The sequence below is a fragment of the Eleginops maclovinus genome, chromosome 2 (assembly GCF_036324505.1).
Source record: "Eleginops maclovinus isolate JMC-PN-2008 ecotype Puerto Natales chromosome 2, JC_Emac_rtc_rv5, whole genome shotgun sequence".
In the NCBI taxonomy this organism is placed as follows: domain Eukaryota; kingdom Metazoa; phylum Chordata; class Actinopteri; order Perciformes; family Eleginopidae; genus Eleginops; species Eleginops maclovinus.
The window spans coordinates 26,378,121-26,405,223 of NC_086350.1; the positions used below are offsets into that span (position 1 = coordinate 26,378,121).

At 39.5% G+C, this 27,103-nt stretch overlaps 2 protein-coding genes across 2 annotated transcripts in view; one reads left to right on the forward strand and one right to left on the reverse strand.

The window, feature by feature from the left end:
* Positions 1 to 25,601, forward strand: part of smpd3 (sphingomyelin phosphodiesterase 3) — a 73,311-nt gene extending 47,710 nt beyond the window's left edge. The window contains exons 5-10 of the mRNA XM_063874154.1: positions 2,926 to 3,001; positions 14,356 to 14,517; positions 15,717 to 15,806; positions 17,757 to 17,820; positions 19,427 to 19,595; positions 22,026 to 25,601. Coding sequence (XP_063730224.1) covers positions 2,926 to 3,001; positions 14,356 to 14,517; positions 15,717 to 15,806; positions 17,757 to 17,820; positions 19,427 to 19,595; positions 22,026 to 22,127 — 663 coding nt within the window. The 3' untranslated portion in view covers positions 22,128 to 25,601. The remainder of the gene's footprint in view (positions 1 to 2,925; positions 3,002 to 14,355; positions 14,518 to 15,716; positions 15,807 to 17,756; positions 17,821 to 19,426; positions 19,596 to 22,025) is intronic.
* On the reverse strand, positions 7,201 to 10,170 carry LOC134858315 (zinc finger MYM-type protein 1-like). Its single transcript, XM_063874142.1, has 3 exons — positions 10,127 to 10,170; positions 9,846 to 9,923; positions 7,201 to 9,669 (listed from the first exon to the last, which is right to left on the reverse strand). The coding sequence occupies exon 3, from the start codon at positions 9,611 to 9,613 to the stop codon at positions 7,337 to 7,339; it is 2,277 nt and encodes a 758-aa protein (XP_063730212.1). The 5' UTR covers positions 9,614 to 9,669; positions 9,846 to 9,923; positions 10,127 to 10,170; the 3' UTR covers positions 7,201 to 7,336.
* Positions 25,602 to 27,103: the final 1,502 nt, after the last annotated feature.

The window sequence follows — 27,103 nt, forward strand, 5'->3', positions numbered from 1 at the left end:
TAATAAAGGAAACTAGAGGAGTGAGGAGATCATTTAGAATGAATGAAGGTAGTGCTACTTGTGATGAAAACTTCGGAGACCAAACTCAGAGAGACGCGGGGAGAGCTGGAACTTTGATGGCAAACACTGAAGGTTTATTCTGAAGTTAACGGCCGGAGAATTGACAAGACATTTGCTGCAGCCACGAGTTGACACAGCGGTTGCCCGACCAATTCTGAAGATCTCTACTACAACACGAGGTTTTAATTAGTTCAGAATGGATAATCGTCATTTATCATTAGCGAGACTACACAAATATGGACCCTGAATCTAACTAAAGCTGTCTCACATTGGAAAAGAATGTAGGTCAGGGAACCTACGTTCCAGATAAGAAGGGCTTCTAGACGTCCCTGAACAGTAAACTATATCATGGCAGCTTGTGCTCGGTCATAGACTGGCATCAACAAAGCGCCCAAGCTGCCCCTCCTTAAGGGAGATTACAGAAACCCCAAGGCCGAAGAACTCTGCCGTGGGAACGCAGACAGAGGAAGGAGAAAATGATGAACTAGGTCAAACGTTGAACACCTAAGCAAAATATTCTCTAACACCACTGAACTTAGCTTAATTTTGACCCCCATGCAGGCGCAGGGAGGACTAGGTCCGTGCAAGTCCAGCTGGCCTCTGTTAAATACAAAAGAACAAAAGTAATAATACAACACAAAGGTGAGAGTTTGTCGGAGGATTATTCCTGGCAAACTCTCTTCAATTGTCTTTTTTTATATATTTAAAATCCCTCCTGGCTGGATCAGTTCCCCTCGTATAAAATTCCGAGGCTGTCTGTGTTGGCCTTAAACAGGATCTATCCTCTCTTGTTGTAGATCTGCTCCACCCAGACTCCTTCCCAATTCAATCCAACCCCTCACAATCACCATCTCCCTTTCTTAGCGACCCTTCATTCCTCCTCCTGCTCCTCCTCCTCCTCCTCCTCCTCCTCCTCCTGCTCCTCCTCCTCCTCAGTCTGCTTCCACCCACGGACACTTCAGAGCTGCCAGCCTCCACCGTCCTTCATCTTTCTCTCTGTGTTGAAGGACTTCCAAACACTGATGCTAAAGGTGTCTGATTAAATCTCAAGTGATGTCTCATTTTAGTGCAGCTTTTTCTCTGCTGATCAGAGAGTGAAATAATTGAGTCGCAGGTCTAGTAGGAAATGTTATTTACTCATTTCAAATGTACAATTAGACAGTCCACAAGATGGTTAAAGTTATTATTATTAACTTATATATAAACCTGTTATGCTTTTTGGGGTTTCCTGTATTGTGTTCTATAGGTTTTAGTGCATGTAAATGGTCTGAAAAACTCAAATCCATGTGTTGTTTCCAGAACCTCCACTTACAATGATTATTGGCTGACTTTTTCTATTACCATTTTTTATCCTGGTAAAGAATGACCATGTCCCTGGCACCATGGTAGACCATTCGTAATGCAATGTAAAATATCAACATGAAAAATGGTTATATAATAAAAGCCTCGGGTGGCAGGAGTCCAGTGTATACAAGCTTAGGGGTTGGCAGGTTCAAGTTCCAGAACGGACCAAGCACAAAGGCACTCCTGGGCACTGCTGAGGTGCCCTTTAGCAAGGCACAATACCTATACACTGCTCCCCGGCTGCTCGCGGCTCACAATTCAAGGATGTGTTAAATGGAGAGGAGTGGGGATTGAAGAGGATTTCATTCCTGAATCCTCCATTTATCCAGTGTTTCTGTTGAATGTCTGCTCTTCACTTTCACTGAACACACATGAAGAGGCAGACACTGTGTCTGGATGTCGAGCAGGGATGCTGATGCTGATCCGTAGAGACAGCGGGGTGACTGTGGACAGCAGGTCTCCAGCACTGCTCCCTGCTCGCTGCATCATGGTGTTACAGCAACATACGTGCACTGCAGTGAGTTACCTGCAATTAGAGCACAGTCACAACAGAGGGAGCACACACACTATTCTCACATGACATATGCTTATGTTGCATGTGTTTTTGTTCACTCACTCAACATTTGTGATTTCAAAATTCTCCATGTGTTGATTTGCCACATCCTTCTGATCTGACGTGGGCTTTATTTGTCGCGATACTACTTCTGCATCTGGACCTCATTATTACAATGTCTACCAATTATGAAAAATGCTTTTCTTTTTTACAATGCTATCTCATAACAAACAAAAAAAAACATTCATATATATATATTACTTTAGGATCTTGGTATTACAGGAGCCATATCTCATAATTATTTCATAACATAATTATTAAGTTATATATAGTTTGATTTTGTAATCAGTAAAATGATTTGATAACAATCAAATACAAATATCCTAATTACAAAAGGCTCTGTCTGATCTTAGTCACTAAAAATAAGTCATAGTTTATTTCTTGTTGTATAATAAAATAGTATCTTTACCTCTGACGTGTAGTTGTCTAAACAAATTAACCTAAAATGTTACTTGAGTACATAATATATATTTGTATTAGTCATTTTCACCAATGTTTATGAGGTAACACAATATAACTATACAATATATCACTTTATTAATACATTATAGGGATATCATTATCGCAATGGACCTTGTTAAAACAATAAGTATGAATTAATTGTCTTGTAATTTGGAAATACAGATGTAGTAATTATTATGAGCTGGTAAATTAAAGAAGTCATTATTGTTTTACATGCTTCTCCATATTGCTGTGTATTTTCATAGTCTTCAGATATTTTCTTGCCTCATTGAGGTCATGTAGCAAACCCTGATGGCCGCCCTTAAATAGCTGCCCTAATGAGTATTTCCCCGAGGGATGGACACAGTTCTCCTCATCTGACTGCTGCGCTGTTTCCTGGCTTGCTTTACATACGCAAACACACCAGGCCTCTCAGTAACATCATGTCTCCCTCTGGTTCCCTGCAGGTTCACGTGGGCACCTCCCATCAGGAGCAAAGGGTTGTGGGATACCTCACGTCTACGCACCTCCACGCCATAGAAGGTAAAGTACCTGTTCTCCAGCCTTCAAATCCCTCTGTCCGTCTCACTACCACACACGGGAATGTTTTCACACGGTGATGATCAGAATCAGAATCCAGTTTATTGCCAGCGGGGTGTTTTTTAATGTATGGTGGTGCAAACATAAACAGCATAAGAAAATATCTTGAAAGAGTATGTCTGAAATATAACGGCTTTAAAAGAAAATATAAAAAACATATATTTAGCATTAAACAAGAATAAAGGCAAGTATTTACAACACATTTAAATATAGAAACGGCACTAAAGAACTACTAATCTTAATACAATCAGTACATGACAGTATGGCAACTTGCAGTGTCTTATAATTTTAAAAACATTTTGGGTCACTCTGGAGGTTCAGGTTATTTTATTTGTACCCATAGGTAGATTTGGTTTGCAGATAAAAAGACAAGGGATCCATTCTGACACACTCTGAAAACAAACACAGAGAACAGACATATCTGTAATAGTACACCCTGCTCCATCAAATCTCGAAACATTTCAAAATATTTTAAAAGAAAAACATCGTACAAACATGGACATTCAAAATTCATACATAGGTAAATAAATAAGCATCTGTGTGACGCTCCTGTGATTTGTTAATTTGTGCAATAACTGCTGGGATAAAGCTGTTTTTATACCACTTGGTGTGGAGGGAGTGTGACTTTAAAAATATAATCTGTTACAACTACTAGTTATCAGTAATGTAGCCTGAGTATCACAATATAAAAGCAATGTAACCTGATTACTTTCAGTTAGTTTTGGATTACAATAATGTCAATGCATGCAATGTGACCTTAGACAACAAGAAACCACTTAGGAGCAAAAATGTGTCCCCTTAAACTGCAGACTAGTAATTCATAAATGTTTTAATTAATACATTAATTTAAAGCAAACACGGTGTTTGTTTATAATAAATCTAGGTGCCTAACTGAAAACCAAAAAGAATCTCCCTATCATATATTGATAGATTGCAACATTGTAATCCTGCTGGTAGTCCCCATCTTTAACAGTAATCTGATTACTTCTGTTTTTAATGTAACTGCAAGGGAACACAGATACCTTCATTCTTATCCTGTTACTCCCCGAGCCTGGAGAACACATAGTACCACCATCCAGCTATATCCAGTGTGTGTGTGTGTGTGTGTGTGTGTGTGTGTGTGTGTGTGTGTGTGTGTGTCCAGATAGATAAAAGGGCACATCAAAACCTCTGCATGCCCCTTTCTGCTGTTCCCATGGCGACCGGCTCAAACTGTTTACGGCGTCACGGCCTTATTTAAAGCCTCCGGTCGATGCCACCCTCGTTTCTTACAGAAGAACCGACTCCCCCCCTTCGCCTGCTATTCTGGGCTCCTCCCACGCTTCTCTCCGGTCTAAATATAGAAGTGCCAGGGCTGCTTCTAAAGATACACCCAACATAAAGCTTCTGGGGGGTAAGGGGAGAAAAAAGGGGAAGGAGCAGAACCTGAGAGGAGAGGTAGTATTTGGTAATATTGCCTAAACAAACACTCAGAAGAGATAATACTGGGACTGTGGTTTACCCCTAGGATTTGCAAGAGCAGTGTCAGCGTTCTATATTTCTTTTTAATTATAAATATGTACAAGCTTTCATGGCTGAGGATGCTAATAGTAGCATCAGTAGCCTCGGCAGCTTTTGAAATTGTTGAATGCAAATGAAAATAAATTCAGAAAAGCAATTAGTCCCAACAGTTCAGCAGAAAATAAGACAAGACTTTACTAATGAGCAAAGGAGAGCAGGCTGAAGCAGATAAGATTGACAATACACAACCTATTTGATGTCAAAAAGCAACTATGCACCATCCACCATCCCTAATACTCATGATACCATACAAATATTTCAAATGCGTTCATTAGAATTGTTTTAATATATTTTTGCTATGTTTTTTTACAGATGTTTTAAGAATTATCCACTGATTTGCAGACGTCTCTTTCCCAATGTTACTCAATGCAAAAAACCTTTTTTTGTTCCAATAGCATTAAATGACTGACACAGGAGGTGTTGTACCAGCGTTTGGCCATTATAGAAATTTGCTTCAACACCCAACTCTTTTTTTGGTGACTTCGTCCACGTAGGGAAGAGGTCAAGGATTGATGGGCCAAGTAACCAGACGTCTACTGAGGATTAAAAACAGTGCAAGTTCCAGGCTATTAGCTCCGACAGATCAAACTGAGTAGGCAAATGGTGCTTCGGAAGTCATACATCTATTTAAAATGGTTATTGCAGCACATGATACTGACTACAGAAAGTGCAAGGAATTAAAAATGGAAGACATGCTGTTTGCTTAAACATCCATACAGCACAATACAGTCCGTTACACACATTCTGACTGGAGACAGACAATCCTCCACAATGTGAAACAACTTGGCCAAATTCCCCACTGGTATTTACCATTTTGTCCGCCATTCAATGTTAACTTGGAAATCCCCAAGTTTATGAATAGATAGAGACAGCATTAAGGTAGCATGTAGAAGCACTGAGCGCGTCCAAGGTCAGACTAAAGAACGCTTTTTTAGATTTGGAGGAGAATGCGGAATAAAACTGTTTTGCCTTAATACTTAATAAATCATGCTCGCTACTTGGCACTCAGTTAGAATAGTAATTCTAAGAGTTAGAGCTCTAAAAAAACATCATCCAAGTTTTTGACAGTGGTGGAAGAAGTACTCAGATGTTTTACTTAGGTAAAGTAGAAATTATACATTTAAATGTCCTGCATTCAAAAGCGTAATTAATTAAAAGTATCAGCATCAAAATATAGTTTAAGTACCAAAAGTAAAAGGACTCCCTTTTCAGAGTCATATATTTATTGAGTTACTGGGTGACTCTTGGGATTATTCAAGTGTTTTTATCCCAGCTGGTAGAGGTGGAGCTAAATTGAGGAACTTTACTGCTGCTGGATATCTTAAAGGTCCCCTTTTATGCAAAATGTTTTTTTGATGTCTTTTATACATAAATGTGTCCCCGGTGTGAAAGGAGACTCACAAAGTGTCAGAAAATACAACCCTCTATCTTTTCCTCCTTACCCACATCTCTAAAAACCTGGGTACAAACGAGCTGATCCAGATTTGCTTCGGCCAAAGGGGCGTGGCCAGCAGCAGCTCCAAGGGGGCGTGGCCAGCAGCAGCTAGTTCATTTAAAGCTACAGTCACAGAATCAGCACTTCAGGAACAGGGCTGAGATAGAGGGGGATGATGGGGGATCTGTTTGTATTTTGAGCAAAACACTTCAGACATGTTTTGTGTAGATATGGCCCTACAATATATTGTTCAAATATAGCATAATAGGAGACCTTTAACCTTTAATTACATGTCAAATTTAATTAAATGTTTGGTTTATTTTTTGTACAAGATAATAATCTAAAAAGTAATTCAAAACTGTCAAATAAATGTAGTGGAGTAGAAGTATTAACTAGAAAAACTAACACCACTCGAGCGTAAACGCAGAAAGATGCCTGCACAGGTAAATGCACAGCACAAACCTCCTCTTTATATACCTCACAGTGGTCCACTAACATGAAAAGCATACACAGCGTTGCATTTTATATGGATTTGAGCTGAAGTAATCAAAGCCAAAACCACCTACTTACCCACCGATATCTTGACACCTCTTTGTTTCTCACACTCTCCACACTCACCTCCTCCCGTCCCTGTAACTCCAATTTATTTTTACTGGCAGGGGTGCAGAGGGAGAAAACACTGCCAAAGCAATATAGCAGCACAAGAGATGTGATATTATGGCTCAAATATTAGTTACATAATACAGCTTAAAAGCTTGGTAATAACAGCCAAGTAAGGGAAAACGTAGAGGTAAAGATGCAGTAACAATCAGAATCAGGATACCTTCATTCGTCCCACAGAGGGGACATTTGCGCCCCAAAAGACCTCAGTGTCCTCAGCAGAAAGAGAAGGGACAGAGCAGCACAGTGACCAGTCCAGTTTATTGTTCAGATGAACACCCAGGTATTTGTATGATTCAAAAATGTCGATGTCCACTCCCTGGATGTTCACTGGTGTGGGGGAAGAGTGTTGGCGCAGTCTGAAGACCACCACCAGCTCCTGTTGTTCTTACAGTGTATCATTTACACTTACATAACATGTGCAGTAAAAGGATGATATGAGGCAGCATATTGTCAAACTTAGGTATTAGTTATAAACAGGCCCGTTTCTAGGATTTTGGGGGCCCTAGGCAAAGAAGTTGTTGGGGGCCTTTAAAAAAAAAATTTCCGCAATTCTGTGCGTTTTAATCACAAAAGAGGTCAAACATACACTGAAAAGTAGCCTTTATTATTTTTTTTATTTCCTACTGAAACTGCTGCTTGCGGCCCTTGGCCTCAGCAAATGCAGACACAATCCCCTCCAAGTCCAAAGACCTGCGGACGTCACTCTCAATTGACATGAGTGCCAGTCCAGAGAGCCTCTCTTGGCTCATAGTTGACCTCATGTAATTCTTTATGCGCTTCAGAGATGAAAAGCTCCTCTCTCCGGAGGCAACCGAGACAGGAAGGGTCAGAAGTAGGCGCAGTGCAATGCTTAAATTGCTGTACAGGTCCAACAGCTTCTCACTGTATATGTAGTCCAGCATTTTAAATGGGCACCTGGATACTTCATCTGGAAAGGTGTGGACAGCAGAGTTGATCTCCAATGCCAAGTCGTCTGCATCAATATCATGGAGGGTTTGTTCCACTTTCCTGCATCTCTCATGCAATTTCCCAGTCTTGATTGTGGCCCTCATGATATCAATGCTGAACAGGAAGTCGTACAGGGCATACACCCCCTCCAGTCTGGAAAATCTGTCTTTTAGGCTGGTGATGGCAGTGTCAACCAAAGGCAGGAAGAAGTCCCTTCTGAAGGCCTCTTCTGGGGTCGATTGGGTTTCATCTGTACTCTCGTAAAGGAACTGCCTTTTCTTTTTACGTTGCCTTTTCTCAGGCAATTTCCTCTCAATTTCCAGATCTTCTGCAATCTCCATTGCATCCGTTTGGCTTGATGCGAGTCCATTTTCCCTGAAATCTTCTAGGTACTCTGTCACTCCCTCGGTTTCTTTTTTCAGTGTTTGCATTGAAACATCCGGGCTCTGGAGGAGCTTGCTCATATGGTTAACCTGATACAAAACGTTGTACCAGGTTATTGTGCACAGAAGAAAGGACCATGTTTTAAGCTCACCATGTAAGCTTTTTGCTGAGGACATGGTCTCTGAGTCCCCCTTCTCTGTAGCATATGTCTCCAGTGCTGACAGTCCGTCTAGTATTTCAGGTAGATGGTACCGCACTACCTTCACACTGTCAATTCGGGCCTCCCATCTCGTCCCTGAAAGTGGCTTAAGGGTGAGCTGCTTCACATGCTGCTTCAAAATTGCCCAGCGGTGCACAGAGGAACTGAAAAGGTTGTACAGTCGTTGCAGCATACCAAAAAAAGACATGGACAACACTGAAGACTTGGCAGCATCTGACACAACCAGATTTAGTGTGTGACTGCTGCATGGGATGCATAGCGCCTTGTTGTTCAGCTCTAAAATTCTTGCCTGCACACCCTGTTTGTGGCCCATCATATTGCTGCCATTGTCGTATGACTGCCCACGGCAATCTGAAATGCTGAGGTTGTGCTTCTCCAACTGGTCAAGCAGGATTTCACTGAGCCCTTTACCAGTTGTGTCTTCAACATGTACAAATCCCAAAAAATGCTCAGCAATAGAAACAGGTGTTTCACAGTTGACAATCCTGAGAACAACAGAAAGTTGTTCCTTGTGGCTGATGTCAGGAGTGCAATCCATGATCACGGAGAAGTATTTTGCTTTGTGCACTCTTCTTGCAATCTCCTGTAGGATTTTGTCTCCGACCAGCTGAATGATTTCGTTCTGAATGACTCCACTCAGGTAATGCACCTTTGTCTCTTTGCATTGTATTCGTCTGATGTGTTCATTCATTACCGGATCAAACTGTGCTAGGAGTTCCACTTGAGCCAGAAAATTCCCATTGTGGCGATCATACACGGTACTGGTAGTTCCTCTCAAAGCCTGGTTGCGTTCTGCCAGATGGGAAACTATGGCAATCACTCTCCGAATCACGCCTTTCCAGTGTTCAACTTCAAGTTGCATCAACTCCATCTGTCTTTGATCAATCAGTGTACTGGTTTGCAGTCTCCTCTGAAGGTCGTGCCACTTTTTCACATTGTCACAGTGCACCTTTGTGCACTCGTGTTTTTTTAGGCGATAGGAAAGGTTCTTCCATCCACCGTAGCCACAGGTCGTTAAGGCATTGTCACGCTCACGCTTCCCGAAAACAGTACAAGGGAAACAGAACACTCCATCTGTGTGGATGGAATACACCAGCCACGATCGATGTATATTCTCACCATTTTTCATGGTTCTTTTGTAACTGTCCTTGGTGAATCTTCGAGGAGGATTGTCTAAGTTTTGCGGGAATTCAATGTCCATGATTTGCACAGGTCCTTTTTTGACTATTTCACAGCGCATACTGCTTGTTAGGACACTGGGCCAACATCCTGGGTCATCACTTAATGTGGTGCTTGCAATACCTACAGGTACCCCAGTTCTGGATGGTGGGGTGGTCTCTGCCATGTCAATGTCATCTTCCTCTTTGTCCTCCTCATGAAGTGGAGATGGAGTTGATGGCACTGTTGAAAACATATAGTTGCAAATTAATTTATAGCACAATTGCCATGTGGTAAGTACAGCAACTAGGGAATGGTGATCTACTTGTATAATGCTTTAAAAAGAAAGGGTCATTTTAATACACTTTCATAGCACATGGGTGTTAGGTGATAAGTTGAAATTGTGCGGCTTAATGCACCTTCTGTTGAACCACTGCTGGGAAGTGGTGTGGATGCTTCCACTTGCTCCTCCTCAAGTCGTGATGGAGTTGATGGCACTGCTGAAAAATATGTAATTACAAATTAATTCATGGCACAGTTTCATGTGTGAAGTACGACAACTAAATGCTTAAGGTATGGTGATCTACTTGTGTAACGCTTTATAGCAAATGGTCATTTTAATACACTTTCACAGCACATGCTGCTATAACTTTGGGTCACTATGATAGGTGATAAGTTGAAATTGTGCGGCTTAATGCACCTTCTGTTGAACCACTGCTGGGAAGTGGTGTGGACGCCGCAATGTTGTCTTCCACTTGCTCCTCCTCATAAACATGTGACGAAGACGATGTTGATGGCCCTGGTGCAAAAATAAATAAATACATAAATAATATTCTTTTTATTTATATTGCACATTTTGCATGCATTGATCTCAACAACTCAGTTATTCATTAACATTAGTGAATGTCCCACATATTTGAAATGTCCAGAAGACTCTGTGGGCAAGTGGAATGAATACACACAACTATGACTTGAATTAGAAAAATGTAAAGTCATTTTGATAACATCAAGTGTGTTGATAGAAGGCACTAATAATAGGTAGAAAAGAACGTTACCTTCAGTAGCACCAGAGACAACACTTGGTAGAGCGGGATGAAGAAATTTCAGCAATGCCCCTTGGAGAAAGAATAAGTACTGTATGATTAGCTTGGTTATTTTTCAAATGCTTTTGAAATTCTATCATTTTACAGTCTGATAATTGTGGTGAAATAGATATTAAAAGCATTACACACAGTTCCTACTAGGCGGTTTAGTGGCGGTTTCTATACGACTACAGGTGAAGCACTGCTTCACCAAAAAAAAGTAAAAAAAATAATAATAATAAAATCTTACAATAATCCCGTTTTCACTGGTTTGAAAACAGAAATACAGTCACTAAGACGAGCTGTTTTCCTGAAATCAATTCTGTGAGTGGCAACAGCGCCATCCCCGCACCCGTGGTGTGTCTGTGTGTGTCTGTGTACTGTCTGTGTCCCATAGAAAAAGCTCAAAGCTATCGGTACAGTTTTTAACGGTGGTCCAGTGGTATTTACAGCTATCATGGAGACCAACAACAACAAACAGCAGAATAGGTTTAGAAAAGGATTAATTGACACTAAAGTGGCTGTTTTCTTCATGTGGCTGATCTGCGCCGGGATGTTAACCGTTAAAATGTAAATAAAGTAAGTAAATCAACCCAATGGTATTCTAGCAAAATTATTGTAAACTCCCATGTTAATCTCCTATTAAATAGCTAGCTACTACAGGAATAACTATTTCACTGGTTGTCTCAAGGCTCTAACGACTGAAAACATATGTGAAGTTTATTTAGGATATTAAGAGGAATTAATCGTTGATCAATTTGGCCAGCTGATAACGTTATGAACTTATAGTGAAGTCAAAGGTAGCAGTTTAAGTTTGGTTAGCATGCTAGCATGCCAAACCACTGGTTCCTAGCTAGTCGTCGTTACAACCTCGCTACTCTAGCAAAATATGGTATACCCTGCCTGGCACAATTTTCATGTTGATTGTGTATATTCTACTTACCGGTGTCTTGTTTTCTTTTCTGCTCCTCTTCCCTTTTCTTCTTCTTTTTTTGATTGCCGGAGAGATAATTTCGCTTCATTTTAATTTTTCACTTTTCACTTGCACTTGACGCTGTCGCGCTAATGCATGGGAAAGGGGGGGCCCCCTCGAGCTGGGGTATTTCGACTACAATGTGTCGTTGCGCTTTTCGGACATCGCATGCTCTAGGGAGGCGCTGTTGCTGCCCTCGCAGTCGCAGCAGAGCCCTTCATATACAGATGACTGCTTATTATTATGAAGCTATTTAAAATCGTCATTGCTGTTGAATACATGACCTGTCTTATTGGTATGCATGTTGTTTGATTCATGTTGCATTTGTATCAGACTTTTCTTTGAATTTTGAAAAAAAAAAAAAAAAAAAAAAAAAATCTTAACCTGTCGTCTTTGGGGGGCCTCCTCCTACTCGGGGGCCCTAGGCAATTGCCTACCATGCCTACCTGAACGCGACGGGCCTGGTTATAAAGGTCCCCTATTATGTAAAATGCACTTTTTGCTGTCTTTTATACATAAATATGTGTCCCCGGTGTGTAAGGAGACTCACAAAGTGTCAAAAAATACAACCCTCTCTCTTTTCCTCCTTACCCGTATATCTATGTACATTGAACTCCTGGCAACATCCCGCCAACGTGACATGTCCCAACCTATCGTCCCCCGTATAGTCGCGAGCTGAATCTCCTCCGCAGCACCTCTGTGTGTCTGTGTGTTTAGCAGGATGTCTGCAGGAGGGACTTAGAGTTGTTGTTTATATAATACATATAATGTCTCTGTTCTAGTGGTAAACACTGAGAAGTGTTTCAGAAATAATGCTGGATGTGTTTTGGAGCATAATATGGGGTTTAATCACGGCAGCGTTCAGCTGAGTTTTCTGTTAGAAACTTCTCTCTTCAGACAGAGAGCTGTATGTCGCTCCAAACGGGCGTGGCCAGCAGCAGCTCCAAAGGGGCGTGGCCAGCAGCAGCTAGTTCATTTAAAGCTACAGTCACAGAATCAGCACTTCAGGAACAGGGCTGAAATAGAGGGGGATGAAGCATGCTACAATGGGGGATCTATTTTGAGCAAAACACTTCAAAGACAGATTTGTTTAGATATGGCCCTACAATATATTGTTCAAATATAGCATAATAGGACACCTTTAAGCAATATATCACAGTTGTTTACGATGGCAGACAGGTGCATACGCGCAACAGCAGCCTAAAACATTTGAGTTTCTTGCAGCTTTTTTTATTTGCAGCGTTTCGTTCAAGCAACGTTTTAGTAAACCCTGCACATTTTGTTGATAAATGCTGCGTATGTTTTAGCAGGATGACGAAGATGTCTCTTCATTTGCATGTGTTTTGGCACATTTGTGTTTTTATATTTTCATCGTTTCTGAACTGCAACTGTTCGTTTCTCCTATTGGAAACGTTTGGACCTGTCTGGGATTAATAAAATAAATCTTATCTTATTTGTCCCCCGCAGTATTAAGGTTTAGTCATCAGGAAATTAATAATAATCCCTTAAATCCATTCAGAATCACATTCAGAATACCTGAGGGGAAATGTACATTGTTACAGCAAAAGTGAAGGTAACATTAGAAACACAATTAGAAAAAGGGTGTGCACACATAATATTTAAACTTAAAAAATAAAAAAGTTATTCCAATTTACATATTGAGTTACATTCGTAACAGATTTTCCAATTCCTTTGAGCAACGCCACTTTAGTGCTGTATTGATAATGTGTTAAACCTACTTTCTTTTGGTCACAAGAAGTACACTTTTCTTACCTTATGGATAAAGTCCAGGTACAGGGACTGACTGCTAAATAACAGAAACCTTTTACACTGCAGCAGACATTAGCATGTATTTGGTATCTGGCCATCTGAATCTAAGATGGATAGTTCAGTGTAGGATAGTTTTAACTAAAGGGATAAGATACAGTATGTATGTTGTTCAAATGTAATGCTCCCAGAATCAAGTCTTTGAATTTTAAACATGAGATTTTTTGAATATCTGAATAAAATAATCTAACATTGAATGAACAGTGTTGTAGGTCAGAGTGGATTGGACTCTATACTATCATGTCCTGTTGTGTTCAAATACATATCTTTTTATGTTTTAATTTATAGTATCCAGAGGTTTTCTTTATACACCTAAACATACCGCGAGGCCTTTGGTAATACACAGATCTTTCTAGAATTAATAAGTTTGACCCCAGCTGGAAAAATGTTTAACATCTGGCCCTCAGACTCCCTCCTAAATGCCTTTTGGCACAAAATGTAAAAAGACTTGGGAGGACATTGAAAGATGGATTTAAAAATGTGCAAGTATAAGATAATTGTTGTTACTAAAAATCTGCCTCTTAAAATATTGGGAAAAATAATATACCTACCTGAAAGGCAAATGTAAAACTGTATCGGCTGATGTTGTAAACTAGCCAAATAAGAAAGCACTGACACTTTAAAAAGAAATAACATCAATGAAATATTACTGATATAATATGCAGCACCCTTTCTGAAGCTGTATAGATGGAGCAAGGCCAGGCAATTACCCAGCATGCAATGTGTGTGGGTTTGGCAAGTTTGTACATAATTGTGCAGGTAGGGAGGAAACGTTTCTTAAGGGATGACTACTGTTCCTGATCAAATGTGTTTTGCTTCTAGGATTTTTTAATGTACTAAAATCTTTTTTTTTTAAAGCATTGAGAATTAAAGTTACATGCTGAAATGTTGAGTGTTGGGCATTCAAACCCTTACTGACACTAGAATTCAATACCTCTGACTCATTCAGACATGCTTTGGAGACTTTTTCTGAAACTAGTATTCATTTGTCTCCTTATTTTTTTCCTGCTCCTCCCTCTCTACTACCCACACTGCACTCTGTTCCAGGGGATGCCTCTGTGCGCTGTGAGCAGCTGGACCTGTTGCTTCAGTGGGGGGCGGAGTTTCGCCATGCCTCGTCCCAACCCCCTGAAGGAGAGAAGGTTCTGGAGGACCTGGTGGCCTTCGATGTGGTCCTGGGAGACCTCAACTTCGATAACTGCTCTTCAGGTCAGCAAACAGCAAGGCTAAATCACCACATGCTCGACTTCACACTTTGTTTCATGCGGATTGGTTCACATAATGTATTTGCATGGGGCCAGTGCTTTTACAGTAAGCTTATACAATATGAATATCCATATCATTAATGTTCAAAGCTAAAGGTGAACATATAGAAACACCTGACTCATCACCAACATGTAACATGACTCATCAGTTATATGTTAGGGTGAGAGGATTGCTTTTCCCACAAATACAATGGAATACATGTCTCTTTCAGATACAAATCAATGTCATCGTTGTATTTATCATGCTGTAAATTCAGAGCACTTTTTATTGCAGTTAGTTTGGAGATAGCAGCCTTAAAAAGTTCATACAAGAATTGCCAAATTACTTTTGAGGTATTTTATCTAAAGACTAAATAAATTGTGAATGGGAGAGTATACATTAGTTGAAATATTTATATTTATCATGTTTGTTATTCAATCTACGGTAATACATTGTGTAAACATTTTTATTGATGCCAAATTGTATTGTCACAGCAGCATGTTAAGAAAGCATTGCACATAAGATACACATGAATACAAATAAAGAATAAATAGTTACTAGACAGTAGCAAACACCGTATATGAGAATCAGAATCAAAATTGCTACAGCAAAAGTACAGAAGGAGACAAAAAAACAAACATTAAATAAAAGTCATGCACAAAATATATATTAAAAAATGACAATTAAAATGTACAAAACTACAAATTCAGGTAGAGAAGATGAGAAGCATTAGCATTTTTATTTTATAAATGAAGTTTGACATGTGGTGTGGTAGCAGCCAGATGACAGTAGCAAAAGAAAAAGTATATATTGCACCAAAGTATTTACAGATGTTTGTATTAAATAGTATAAGATAACTAAGAAGGCAGCCAGTCATATGAATTATCATAACGACGTACATATTGCACATAAGTATTATTGCGCAACAGTGGTGACTCAGTCTGTGTTGTGTTTGTTTGTTTGTGTGTGTGTGTGTGTGTGTGTGTGTGTGTGTGTGTGTGTGTGTGTGTGTGTGTGTGTGTGTGTGTGTGTGTGTGTGTGTGTGTGTGTGTGTGTGTAGAGTATCTAAAGAATGCACAATTTAAAATATAGATGTGATACTCTTCTCTTGTGTTCAGACTGGATTCTAAATGAAACTCTGCGTGTGCTCTGTGTTTTTTCAGAGGACAAGCTGGAGCAGCAGCATGCACTTTTTACTCAATACAAGGACCCATGCCGCCTGGGACCAGGGGAGGACAAACCATGGGCTCTGGGTAACCACACACACACGCACGCACACACACACACACACACACCCACACACAAACTTTATGGGACACTGTCAAATACTGTAGTTCTAATCTATTCAACACACGTTGCATTCAAAGATAAAACACAAATAAATACCCCAAACTAATCCTCAAAACAGGATTTTATGTTACATAATGAAAGAGAGGTGCTGCTACACACACACCCACACACACACACATCAGTGTTTTGATCCATACAGAGCACACAGATTGATCTAAATCAGGTTTGCACCTACTGTGGGAATATAAATGCAGCCGGTGCTGCGTGCTGACACATGGCATTAGTGACGTAAACACTGGAGGGTTTTGGTCTGGATGCAAAGTGTTATTTAGGCCAGCAGTATTTCTGGGACATTGTGGGCAGGACAGAGTGAAAGGGCTTGTTTAGAGAAGGGCTTATTTATTTGGACAGGGACATTTTGCGCAGCGAGCCAGAGGAATAGATCTGAGCCTCCAGCTCGGTTGCTATTAGACAGGAGAGGAAGAAAGAGGCAGGAGAAGCAGTATGAATCAGTAAAGCAATGAAATAAAGGAGAGAAAGCTTATCAGATTTCATAAAGCTTCAGAATAACATTGAGGAATACAATAGCAGGGCTGTAAGGCACACAAAGAGCATGTCTGCCTGCCCATGTTGTTCTGATGGTGTCGATCCATTTCATAAACTCTGCAGGAACCTTCTAATTCTGACCACCCAGCCAGCAAAAAAAAAAAAAAAATGGTGCTGCATTCAATTCCATTGCAATTATGGCATGCCTGCGACTACTTAATGGTTAAAAGCAAGTGACACTGAAGTAGAAATCACACGTTAGAAGTTGTGAAAATGAAATGTTTCAGTAAAAATCCCTCACCATTCCTCATCTTTTCCCTTCATAACTGACAGGGCTCTCTTTGTGATGTGTTTTCATGTTCCATAGATCAAACATATACACCACAAAACCAATAAAAGTATCTGTGGATTCCCATGTATTTTAGGAGTTGTGGTCCAAATTGACATAAAAAACAATATTTATGTACTCCCCACACATTTACTACAACTTGTTGGTGAGGCCAGATGTTATAGAGTGGTGCAGTGATGACGTATTTTTCTAGGCGACCAAGAAGTTAGGAGTATTTACTGACATATTTCATATAAAACATGAACATCTTTTTGAGCTTATGTTAACCAATGATCTTATTTAGGGCTTCCAGCTAAAAGTACAATCAGAAAAAACTTAACTAGGGAACAGGTAATGGTAAATTGCTAACTCAATTTTGGATTTGAGGACTCATTCCTGCACCACTCTTTTAAGGCAGAGTACCTGAAGCTATTTTAACCCCCTGAACAAGCGGAAAGTATAGCGTGGCAGCAGGCCACAGAAGCTGTGCATCATGAGAGCTCACTTATGAATTGACGGAGTAACTTCAGAGTGCTGTTCTATTCATGTGGGTTATTTTAAACACATTATCCGGCCCACAGGCTCACATCCTCTCCGTCAAAAAGGATCTCTTCACTGGTTGATGACAGCAGAGTGGACCATAAAGACGGAGCTATACGCTCTCAGAACAAAGTCTGCTGAAGACGCCTTCATTGCCACAATGAAAAACACCAGTTGTACTTTTAGCTTCAAAGGAAGAAGCTGGTCCTCATAGTGAGGGGGAGGATTGTAAAGCATACACTAGATGAATTTGAACGGCACAGAAACAAATAAAACGCTGCTGATAAAAGTACTTCTATCTCCAGGTGCCTTCACTAAACTCAAGGAAGCTCTGAACAGACTGATACACACTGTGTTAGAATAAATAAGGGAAAGTATAACAATGACTTTTCTCCCCTCCACACAGCACCCTCCAGTGGGGGTATTTAATGGGGAGTTTAGAGGAGATTGGGCTTGTGTCTGTCTGCTCAGTGATGCATTCAAATGTCTCTTCCAACAGGCACTCTGCTGGATCCCAGCGGCCTTTATGACGACGAGGTCAGCTCACCTGAAAGTTTACAAAAGTGAGTCACACACACACGCACACACACACACACACACACACACACACACACACACACACACACACACACACACACACACACACACACACACACACACACACACACACACACAAACTACTACAAACTTTGAACACAAGCACTTCATGCACAGTCAGGTCTCTAACTTAACTAGATCATAAGTCATCATTCTAAAAATGTGTCAAAGTGGTCCCCCATTCATTCTCTAACCTCCAACTTAAAATCAACAAAGATTCAATGTTCAAATCCTTTCTGTCATATGCATAATAGCTACAGCGTAGTTTTGGCAATATAAAGTCCCAGGCTCCTAAGACAACTCAATATGATTAACACACAAAACAGACCTAAAGTAGTGCAATAGAGTAACTCTAACTTCATTATTTTAGATGACTGTGTTATCCCTGACTGAAATGAATGATTTGTTGGTCAAAAGTGTATCTGTTTAAGTGCAGGATATATGATTAGTTGTCTGCTTCTGCCAAAATGGAAATTGTAGAGATCCTATTGCAGTGCCTTACACTAAGATGTTTGTGGACAGCACTAGAATGTAACACCTTCCCTACCCTAACATGAAAACAGGCAGTAGTACAGTCAACAGCAGCTCTATGAATGGAAATAGAACCAAAAGCATCAGGAAAAATATATTAACACTGCATTAGATCCTAATGCTCTGATTCAAATCACATCCTTCTGTCCTGCATGTATCATTTTTGAGTGCTTAAGTGTGTCCCAATGCGTAATATGGCAAAATGCATTATGACTAAAGGGGAGGAAGCTTATCAGATGTGGGTTCTCATAGCAGTCAAAAAGTTTAATGTGGACCGCTTTCTCACTCATCGACTGCCATCTGTGCTAGGTAAAGGAAGTTGTGGGACCAGCTGTGATGGCAGTTGCTCTGATGAACAAAGCACTGTACAAAGGAGGGTTATACATGTCAGTTTTTCACATTTTAAAGGTCTCCTATTATGCTATATTTGAACAATATATTGTTGGGCCATATCTATACAAACATGTCTGAAGTGTTTTGCTCAAAATACAAACAGATCCCCCATTGTAGCATGCCTCATACCCCTCTATCTCAACCCTGTTCCTGAAGTGCTGATTCTGTGACTGTAGCTTTAAATGAACTAGCTGCTGCTGGCCACGCCCCCTTGGGGCTGCTGCTGGCCACGCCCCTTTGGGGCTGCTGCTGGCCACGCCCCTTTGGGGCTGCTGCTGGCCACGCCCCTTCACACTGGTGTAATTTGACATGGTTAATTGAGCCGTCTGTGATGATTTGGTACTATGAACAAGCATTGCTAGCTAGCTAACAGCAGCAATTGTCAACTCCAGTGAGGGCACAGCAGCTCTGTACATGGTCGAAATACACACACTACATTCGTGTTCCCAATGCACAACATGGCATTGTGCTTAGGGAAGTATCAGGATTTAAATCCTAGTCCAAAACTGAACTTTGGACTAAACACTTCACTCCAAACCACAACTCTTTATTTTTTTTAAATATTTGTTGTAGTATTACTTTTTACTAAGAGCAATGAACCTCCTGGGTGTTATCTTACATTTTCTGATCCATCCTTTTGTGTCTCAGAGTGATGGAGAATGAGGAGGGGAGGAAGGAGTACCTGGTGTTTCCTCCCAGTAAGAGCCAGTGTCCGGCCAACAGTCAGAAGGGGAGGAAGATCCCGCTGAAGGGTAATGGACGGCGGATCGACTACATGCTGTACAGCGACGAGGGCATGCAGCCGGACTGGAAACTGGTATGGTTTTAGAGCATTACAGGAAAATAATGTGTACAATGAAGCTTACTACCGTTATTAATTGTCTCAAGTTAAATTTCCTTAACATCCAGTTTTGTTTCATCAAAAATATTGTATCCAGGGAAATTTGCTTATTCACTTTCCTGCTAGCACCCTGTTTGTTTCAGGAAGAAATCTACTGTCAGCTGGTTCAAGATTTACACATCTTCTCATCTAACTTGAAAAACTAAACTTTATATCCTAGAGTATTCTCATTACTTAAATCTGTGAATCAAAATGTATTTCACCATTGAACCAATAAGAATGCTTATAGGGTGAAATTGATACATTTCCATTTACAGAATCAAAGTGCACAAATGGTTGAATCACGTATCATTTTCTTGTCAGCCAGGAGGTGATGTGCCTTATTCTGCCCTGATTCATTTCCTGGCAACAAGACACTTGTCAGCGATCATTTTCCTGTGCCAAGTGAAATGATCTCATTCTGCAGGAGAACACTGGACTTGTTAAAGGGATAAAAAGATTTAAAGACATTGAAGTTAGAGAGGAGACACTGAAACAGGGTGGAGAGAGGATGATTGAGGGCAACACTGTCCTGGCTGTGTGACGGATTGGAGAGGATTTGAAACACAAACAAATCATTTACAGAGAGCATGCCTCCTCTCCTCGCTGTGACTCGCTCTCCTGATGCCACCTGGTGCTCCAACGTAGTAACTGTGACATCATTTTATTTCACACTGACTGCTGCTGAAACAGAACATATAATGTTGTTATACTTCCTCATAACTTCAAACCCTGTTTCTTTACTCATGTTATTGCATCACGTTTCTGTGTACTCACTTGATGTGGGAGCTCTCCTTGTAGTACTGTCATATGATTAAACTCATTCCATTGATGCTAATATAGATCTGAAAACATTCAATCAAAATATATAGTATCATATGTATACATATGATGTAATAAACCTATAATATTCGTATCAATTATTATGGCAGTATTTGTGGGAGCAGTGATGATAGAAGTAAAAGTAGTAGTACATTTAAATTGATGGCCCAAAACTAGAATTCACACGAATAGAAATAGTACAAGTAATAAGAATAGTGGTATATTAGTGGCTTGTTCCGTTGATCATTTACTGTGGTAGTTGAACTAGCAAAAAAACCAGAAACACTTCTCCCATTCTTCATAAAAGAAAGCAATATATAAACCTTTAACATATGTTTATTTTAAGACTCTAATATGTAGTAATAACCGAATATAAGAACATTTTAAGTGTATATTATTCAGTTTTATTTATACATGACAATAATTTATCCTATAAGAAATATTTAATATTATTTTTTACTATATTGTAAAACATTATCTGTTATATGGCAGCCTCCACTGTAGGTTGCCTAACTGAAGGAGTTATTTATTGACAAAAACATTAGTTAAGAACTGTATCTGCTTAAAACTGCATTATACATGTATACAATGTTTATACTCATAATTCTAAACGAGGGAACTAAAGTAATGCGATGCCATATTTTTTAAATGATTAATGAATCAGCTTTATAATGTTTAATGTGAAAGATGTGAATCTTACCTACATATTTGCAGAGTTCAAAGCTGCAGTTCTCCCTAACTCTCCACAACCTTCAGTTTAGATGTTTTTTCATGCATTTTACCTGACCACAGTGTTCATCTGTGTCTGAGTAAATACACTATTTGATAACACTTAAGCTTTAATTTAGCATTTTCCCCCACTATTTAAGTAATTTACGACTATACTAATGTCGAAAAAGATGCCACTGGTAATTTTAGAGGTTAAATTCAGCAGTCTATAATGATTTGGTACTGCTAATAATGATCATTGCTAGCTAGCTAGCTAGCAAGCTAACAGCAACGATTGTCATTCCAGTGAGGACACAGCAGCTAGGTGCGGTTGGAAAAACACTACCCAGTGTAAATTCAGACACTACACAAGTTTTCACTGTCGACAACATGGCTTTGTGCTAAGGGAGGTTTCCAAATTAAGACACATCACAAATACATGTCAAAAGCTGAACTTTGACCTAAGCACTACACTCAAGGTCCAGGACATATTGTTTAACTCCTTCTTTAATTTTGTTTCTTTTATTAATTTTACTGCCTGCATTGAAACTGTGTGTCGAAGCCACCGGTCATTTTATAGGGTTAATTGAGCATAGGGTTAATTGAGCAATCTATTTGGTACTGCTTATAATCATTGCTAGCTAGCTAATACCATCGACAGTCTCTTCCTGTGTTTTATTTGAGACAATCACTATTCTACTTTATATGGTGATATAAGAGATGTTTTCAGCTTGTTATGTTGTCCTCAATTGGCCTAAAAATCCATTGAACAAAGTTTAGATATCCCAAGAATAAAGAAGAGATCTTGTTGACAGTTACTTTCTTTTCCTCCTGCAGGACATTGAGGAGTTCAGTTTTGTCACCCAGTTGGCCGGCCTCACCGACCACCTCTCTGTGGCCATGCGGTTGGCTGTTTCCACGGGGGAAGAGGAACCTTAGATTGACCGCCTGAGATTTTTTTTAAATACTGCCATGGAGGAGTGACGGATTACCAAGAGGAGAAGAGGAAGTAAAGAGTTTACAGATACGGAGCTGCATGAGAGACAAAATGCGGTTTTGCCAGAGGATTGAGGGGAAAGCAAATGGACGGATGATTCACTGCGAGAGTGCTCAGTGGATGAATGGATATAAAGGTGGTGGAGGAGATCAGCAGCAGAGGAGTGATTTCAAAGAGAAAGACTCTGGAGGGGAGAGATAAGCAGGGGAGTTCAGTTTAGAAAGCCAGAAAGATTTTGTATCTTCCTGGGTAAACCACCCACACACATACTAAATTCAGTAGATAAAACACAAACACAATGTGACATTTTGACTGTTGAATATTCCACACTCTTCTCCTCCAACACTGAACCGAATCCATAGGGTTTTATTTAGCGTGAATTGTTTTATGTAGCCAATTTACACCCACTTCTTTTATGGGATCTGTTTAGCCGTAGTTATGATTATGATTCTTTTTTTTTATTCTTCCTTCAGGGACAGTTGGATATACTTTAGTGACTGTGTATAAAAGGAAAACGCATAATATAAGTGATAGGAGAGAAGCGTACAGCTATGACTGGCCTTTACACTGACCGTGTGTGTCCTTGTGTCGTGCTCCTTCCTGAATGGCTGTCGGTCATTCATCCTGCTTCCCCCCCCCCCCCCTCAGTCCCAGGAACCTCAACAAGTGTCTTTTTTTCTAAAAAAAAAAACTAGTCTTTCTAAAAGGGAGAAAAATAACAAGATACAATTTCTATTATCGTCACACCACTTTTATAGGGAGTTTAAATGCCTGTTTAATACTATATGGTATGTTTCTAAAAAGAGGTATTGTATAAAGAGACATCAAATTGGAGAAAAAGTTATTTGTTAGATGCATTTCGATGGTTTTAGCATGTTTTTTAGCCATGATTGGTACAGATTGACCAGAAATTAATAACGGGAACTGAGACTTTGCGGATGCATGATGGGAAACGGTATCAGTGTATCAGTTTACAACATTAATATAGCGTCTTGATACACTTGCTTGCTCGAGTCTGGCTGCTTGATGAGTCAAGAAGCATTTTGCCCTGAAACACACACTTACTGTATACCAGTGTGACATATGTGCATGTGAGACTTCACTCTACCGATAAACACACATAAAGGGATGCACAGAACATTCAAAGGCACACATTATTTACAGGGGGACTTCAGGTGATGTCAAATACCCTCTGGCGGCCATATTGGAAGTTCTCAAATGACAACATGTGACTTGGATATCTTTGAGAGAATCGATATCATTGAATAAGCTTTAGCTGTCAAACCAATGTAGCTATCCGGTAAGCAAACAATCACTGTCTTGTAAGCACGTCTGATTTGATCACAGGCCAACGTATAGTATCCAGGTAGGTTTTTGGTTTGAGGGAGAGCATGATGACAGCCATATTTTGAAACAAATGCAAGACATCCTAATACAGAACATCTTAAAGACATTTTGGACAATATACCAAGTTCAGGTACACACATTTGAAAACACCTGAAACAGTCACAGAGATTAAGACAACCTACACACAATTATACTGAGTTCAAGAAGTGAAGGGTAATAAATACATATAGTACACACATAATAGCAAGTCCTTTTATACATGGAGTTTAATACTCCAATGCCACAAACTTTAGGTGTGTTCAGACTGAAAGATAAACAAACTTTGGGCGTGAAACTATTTCATATGAAAGTAATTACATAAACCTAGTGGACGTGCATAATGAGTCAAAACAACGCACCAGAAAAATAGAAATGTTAACATTTTAATAAAAAGTCTTCTCCCAAGGCTGTATGGTTCTAACTCATAAATTAACATTAAAATCTACTAAAAAATGTAGAAAGACTTGTTAGAAAAACAAGAAATAACTGGGCTAGAAAGCACATTGTGTACTTATCTTTTACGAGCTGTTAGTTTTTGAGGCAAATAAACAAACTTTGCATACAGTCCAGCATTCAAAATTGCACAAATGGCACAAGGCAATAAAAAACTTGCTTCTCATTCAGTCTAAATACACCTTCAGTGTTCTTGTCCCCTCACAACTCCTTACGTTACATTATCCACACATTGCTTCAGTTGCTGGTCGGACAGCAATGCACTTTGCAAAGTTAGCCAGCTTTGGATTATTTGAATTCATAATAATGCTATTACAGCATCATATTGTAATCATCATTTAAGTCCCAATCTGTAACAGGCCATAATGTCAAACAGGATCTGGAACTCCAGAAGAGCAATGTTCAGTCAGTAACCATTGAGACGCATGTAGACACTAAAACTGCAGACATGTTTGCTTTGGTGCTCCCTGTGAACAGCTGTATTGAGTGGTAGGCCACTACCATCACCTCAAACTTTAAAAAAACATGGAAGCTGGCATAATCCTAAATCAGTAGTAACCAAATGTTATTTAGCAGGAAACGCCAGAACTATAGTATACCATACTGGGAACATATGGATTATGGTTGTGCTCATGTTGTCATCAGCCAAAGGGGGAAACTTCCAAAATTACTTTTAGAGATGTGTGTGGGAAATAAAGAAGCCTGTTTCTCTGAATAAAAATTGCATTACAGAAACTGTTTAGGTTTACAGACACTGTTTGATTTCCATGGTCTACACGGAGAAAAATGTTTACAATCATTACATGGCACCAGAGAGGATTTTATTCAATTTCAACACGGATGTTTGTGTATAGCTGGGCATCTCTCGTGTTATTTTTTTCAAAACAAATGGGCCAATTTGGTATTTGTCGGATAACACTGTGCTGAGAGGTAACGCAGGATGAACACACAAGGTTTCAGGAGTATAAAACTGCTTATTATGTGACTGTAGGAAACATATTAGTGTTCTGTCATTTTCACATGCAGTATGAGTCTACATGTCACCTGGCTGCTATGACACTCTTTGTATGACTCCTCATTACTAATATACAACCTATCTGTGCTTTTCTCTATTTATTTTTAAGGATGACTTTCAGATATGGGTCCAGAGGGATTACATTTCAGTTATTGGTAAGAAGTGATGTATATACTCTACAATCCAGGATTAGAAGGTTTCCACCGTTTCCCAGAGAATCTGTTTTCAGGGTAAAAACGCTGATATAAGCACCGTGGTAGCCAATGTAAAGATTTATTCTGTGAACTTTCCATTTCAATTTAATTACAAAATATGAATACTGCCAACACATTCATAATCAAGCATGGAGAGATCTGAAGTGTCTACACAGCGGGACTCATGTAGTGCTGTCATGGTGATACTAATCGTTGGGGTTAATAATAAAGCGGGACGTCGGGGTATTATATTCTATAGTTTGGAGTCTATTGCTATTTTTCTGTTTTAGTATTTTTACATATTTTTTTATTCCAGCTTAAGAAAGTGGTGGGCAACTACGCTGATTAAAGGTGAAAGTGTAATGGTGGAGGATTGGTTTGTGTCAGTGTTGTGTGTTCATTCTGAGCTCTAACCTTACACAGTAAGGTTAAATGTATAGCCCTTGTTCAATTATTGGGAGAAAATATGAACTCCCAAGGTTGAAGGCAATCTTCCTAGTGATAACAATGATGAACATGTGATAGGTAGGTCTAGTAAAGTAACAAAACCCAAGTGAAAGTCCTTCATTAAAGCTGCAGTGGCAGATCCAAGAAAATATTTGGTTCTTAAATGCTAAATGCTCCGCTAGCAAATATTCAATAGCTGTTTACTAGCTAAAACTAACTAGCTAATGTTCACTTGCTAATGTTTACTGGTTAATTTTTACCAGCAAATATTCAGTAGCTAATCTTCACTAGCTGTCTTTGAGCTACACTGATGAGAGCTACTGAAACAAAACAGTACATTTGTGAGCCAAAGAAATGTGTTGAAAGATGCTAAAACAAACCGAGGGTAACTTTTCATCAGTACAAGCAACCTCTTTTATATTACAGAAATTAAATTCACCCAATTAAATATTGAGTGATATGTACTTGTGCTGCTTTAAAGTAATTACATACTATGTGAAATCAAGGTCTGCAGTCGAGCAGTCACATTTTCTTGGTAAAGTCAATTTTTTCCCTGACTGAACTAAGTCAAATTACCCAAAAGAAGTAATGAGTGGCATCCATGATAAAAGATAGTGGAATTGCTTTAAATGCTAAGGAAATGCTTTATTTCTTATTTCTTTTAGCAGAGGGGACACTGGACCATTTAATAGGAAAGGTAAAGGAGAAAAGGCAGCAACATTAAACAACGTCAGAGACACATCAGTAACAACCATCTTAGCATAATGAGCCATGGCCTTGTGTTGTTCTCACCGCTGTAGTAAATCATGTCTTTCGCTACCTAACCCTCGCCTAATATCATTATTTTTATGTACTATTATACCAAGCAGTTGCTGCAAAGATTGCCAGTTACAAATATTTCAAACGTGATTGTTGATAGAGTGAAATGTGTTGGTTCTATTATAAAGCCATTATGTAGATGATGATGATGATGATGATAGTATATTATGGATCAGGGCTTCTCCACAGAGGTTTAGTGTTTCATCGTTATGTGGGGAGCAGGAATCTCCTCTGTCCCATGACAATGTTGCTAAAGACAATCAAGCAACCAGTTTGAAGCAGTCCTAGCGTTCAAATGATTTCTAAGCCTCCACAGGCAGCACACAGAGCCAAACACAGCTCACAGCAGGTTGACCTGAAAGAGCTGTGGCTATAGATATTAAACACAAGTACTAACATATATTCACACTTACATGTCACTCTTCCTGTTCTGGAGGATTGATAATGCGCCTGGACTCATTACTCTGGTGTTTTTGGTCTAAAATAAGCCACGGATAATTTACAGACAGATCTTTGCTTTGAGATTCTCAACAAAAAAATGTAGTTCTGATTTTCAATTACTTGTGACCAGTACAGAATATATGTGCATTTGTGTTGAGCTCTA

Coding starts and splice junctions, on each gene's coding strand:
- LOC134858315 (XM_063874142.1), bottom strand. CDS start 9,613: ATGGCAGAGACCACCCCACCATCCAGAACTGGGGTACCTGTAGGTATT.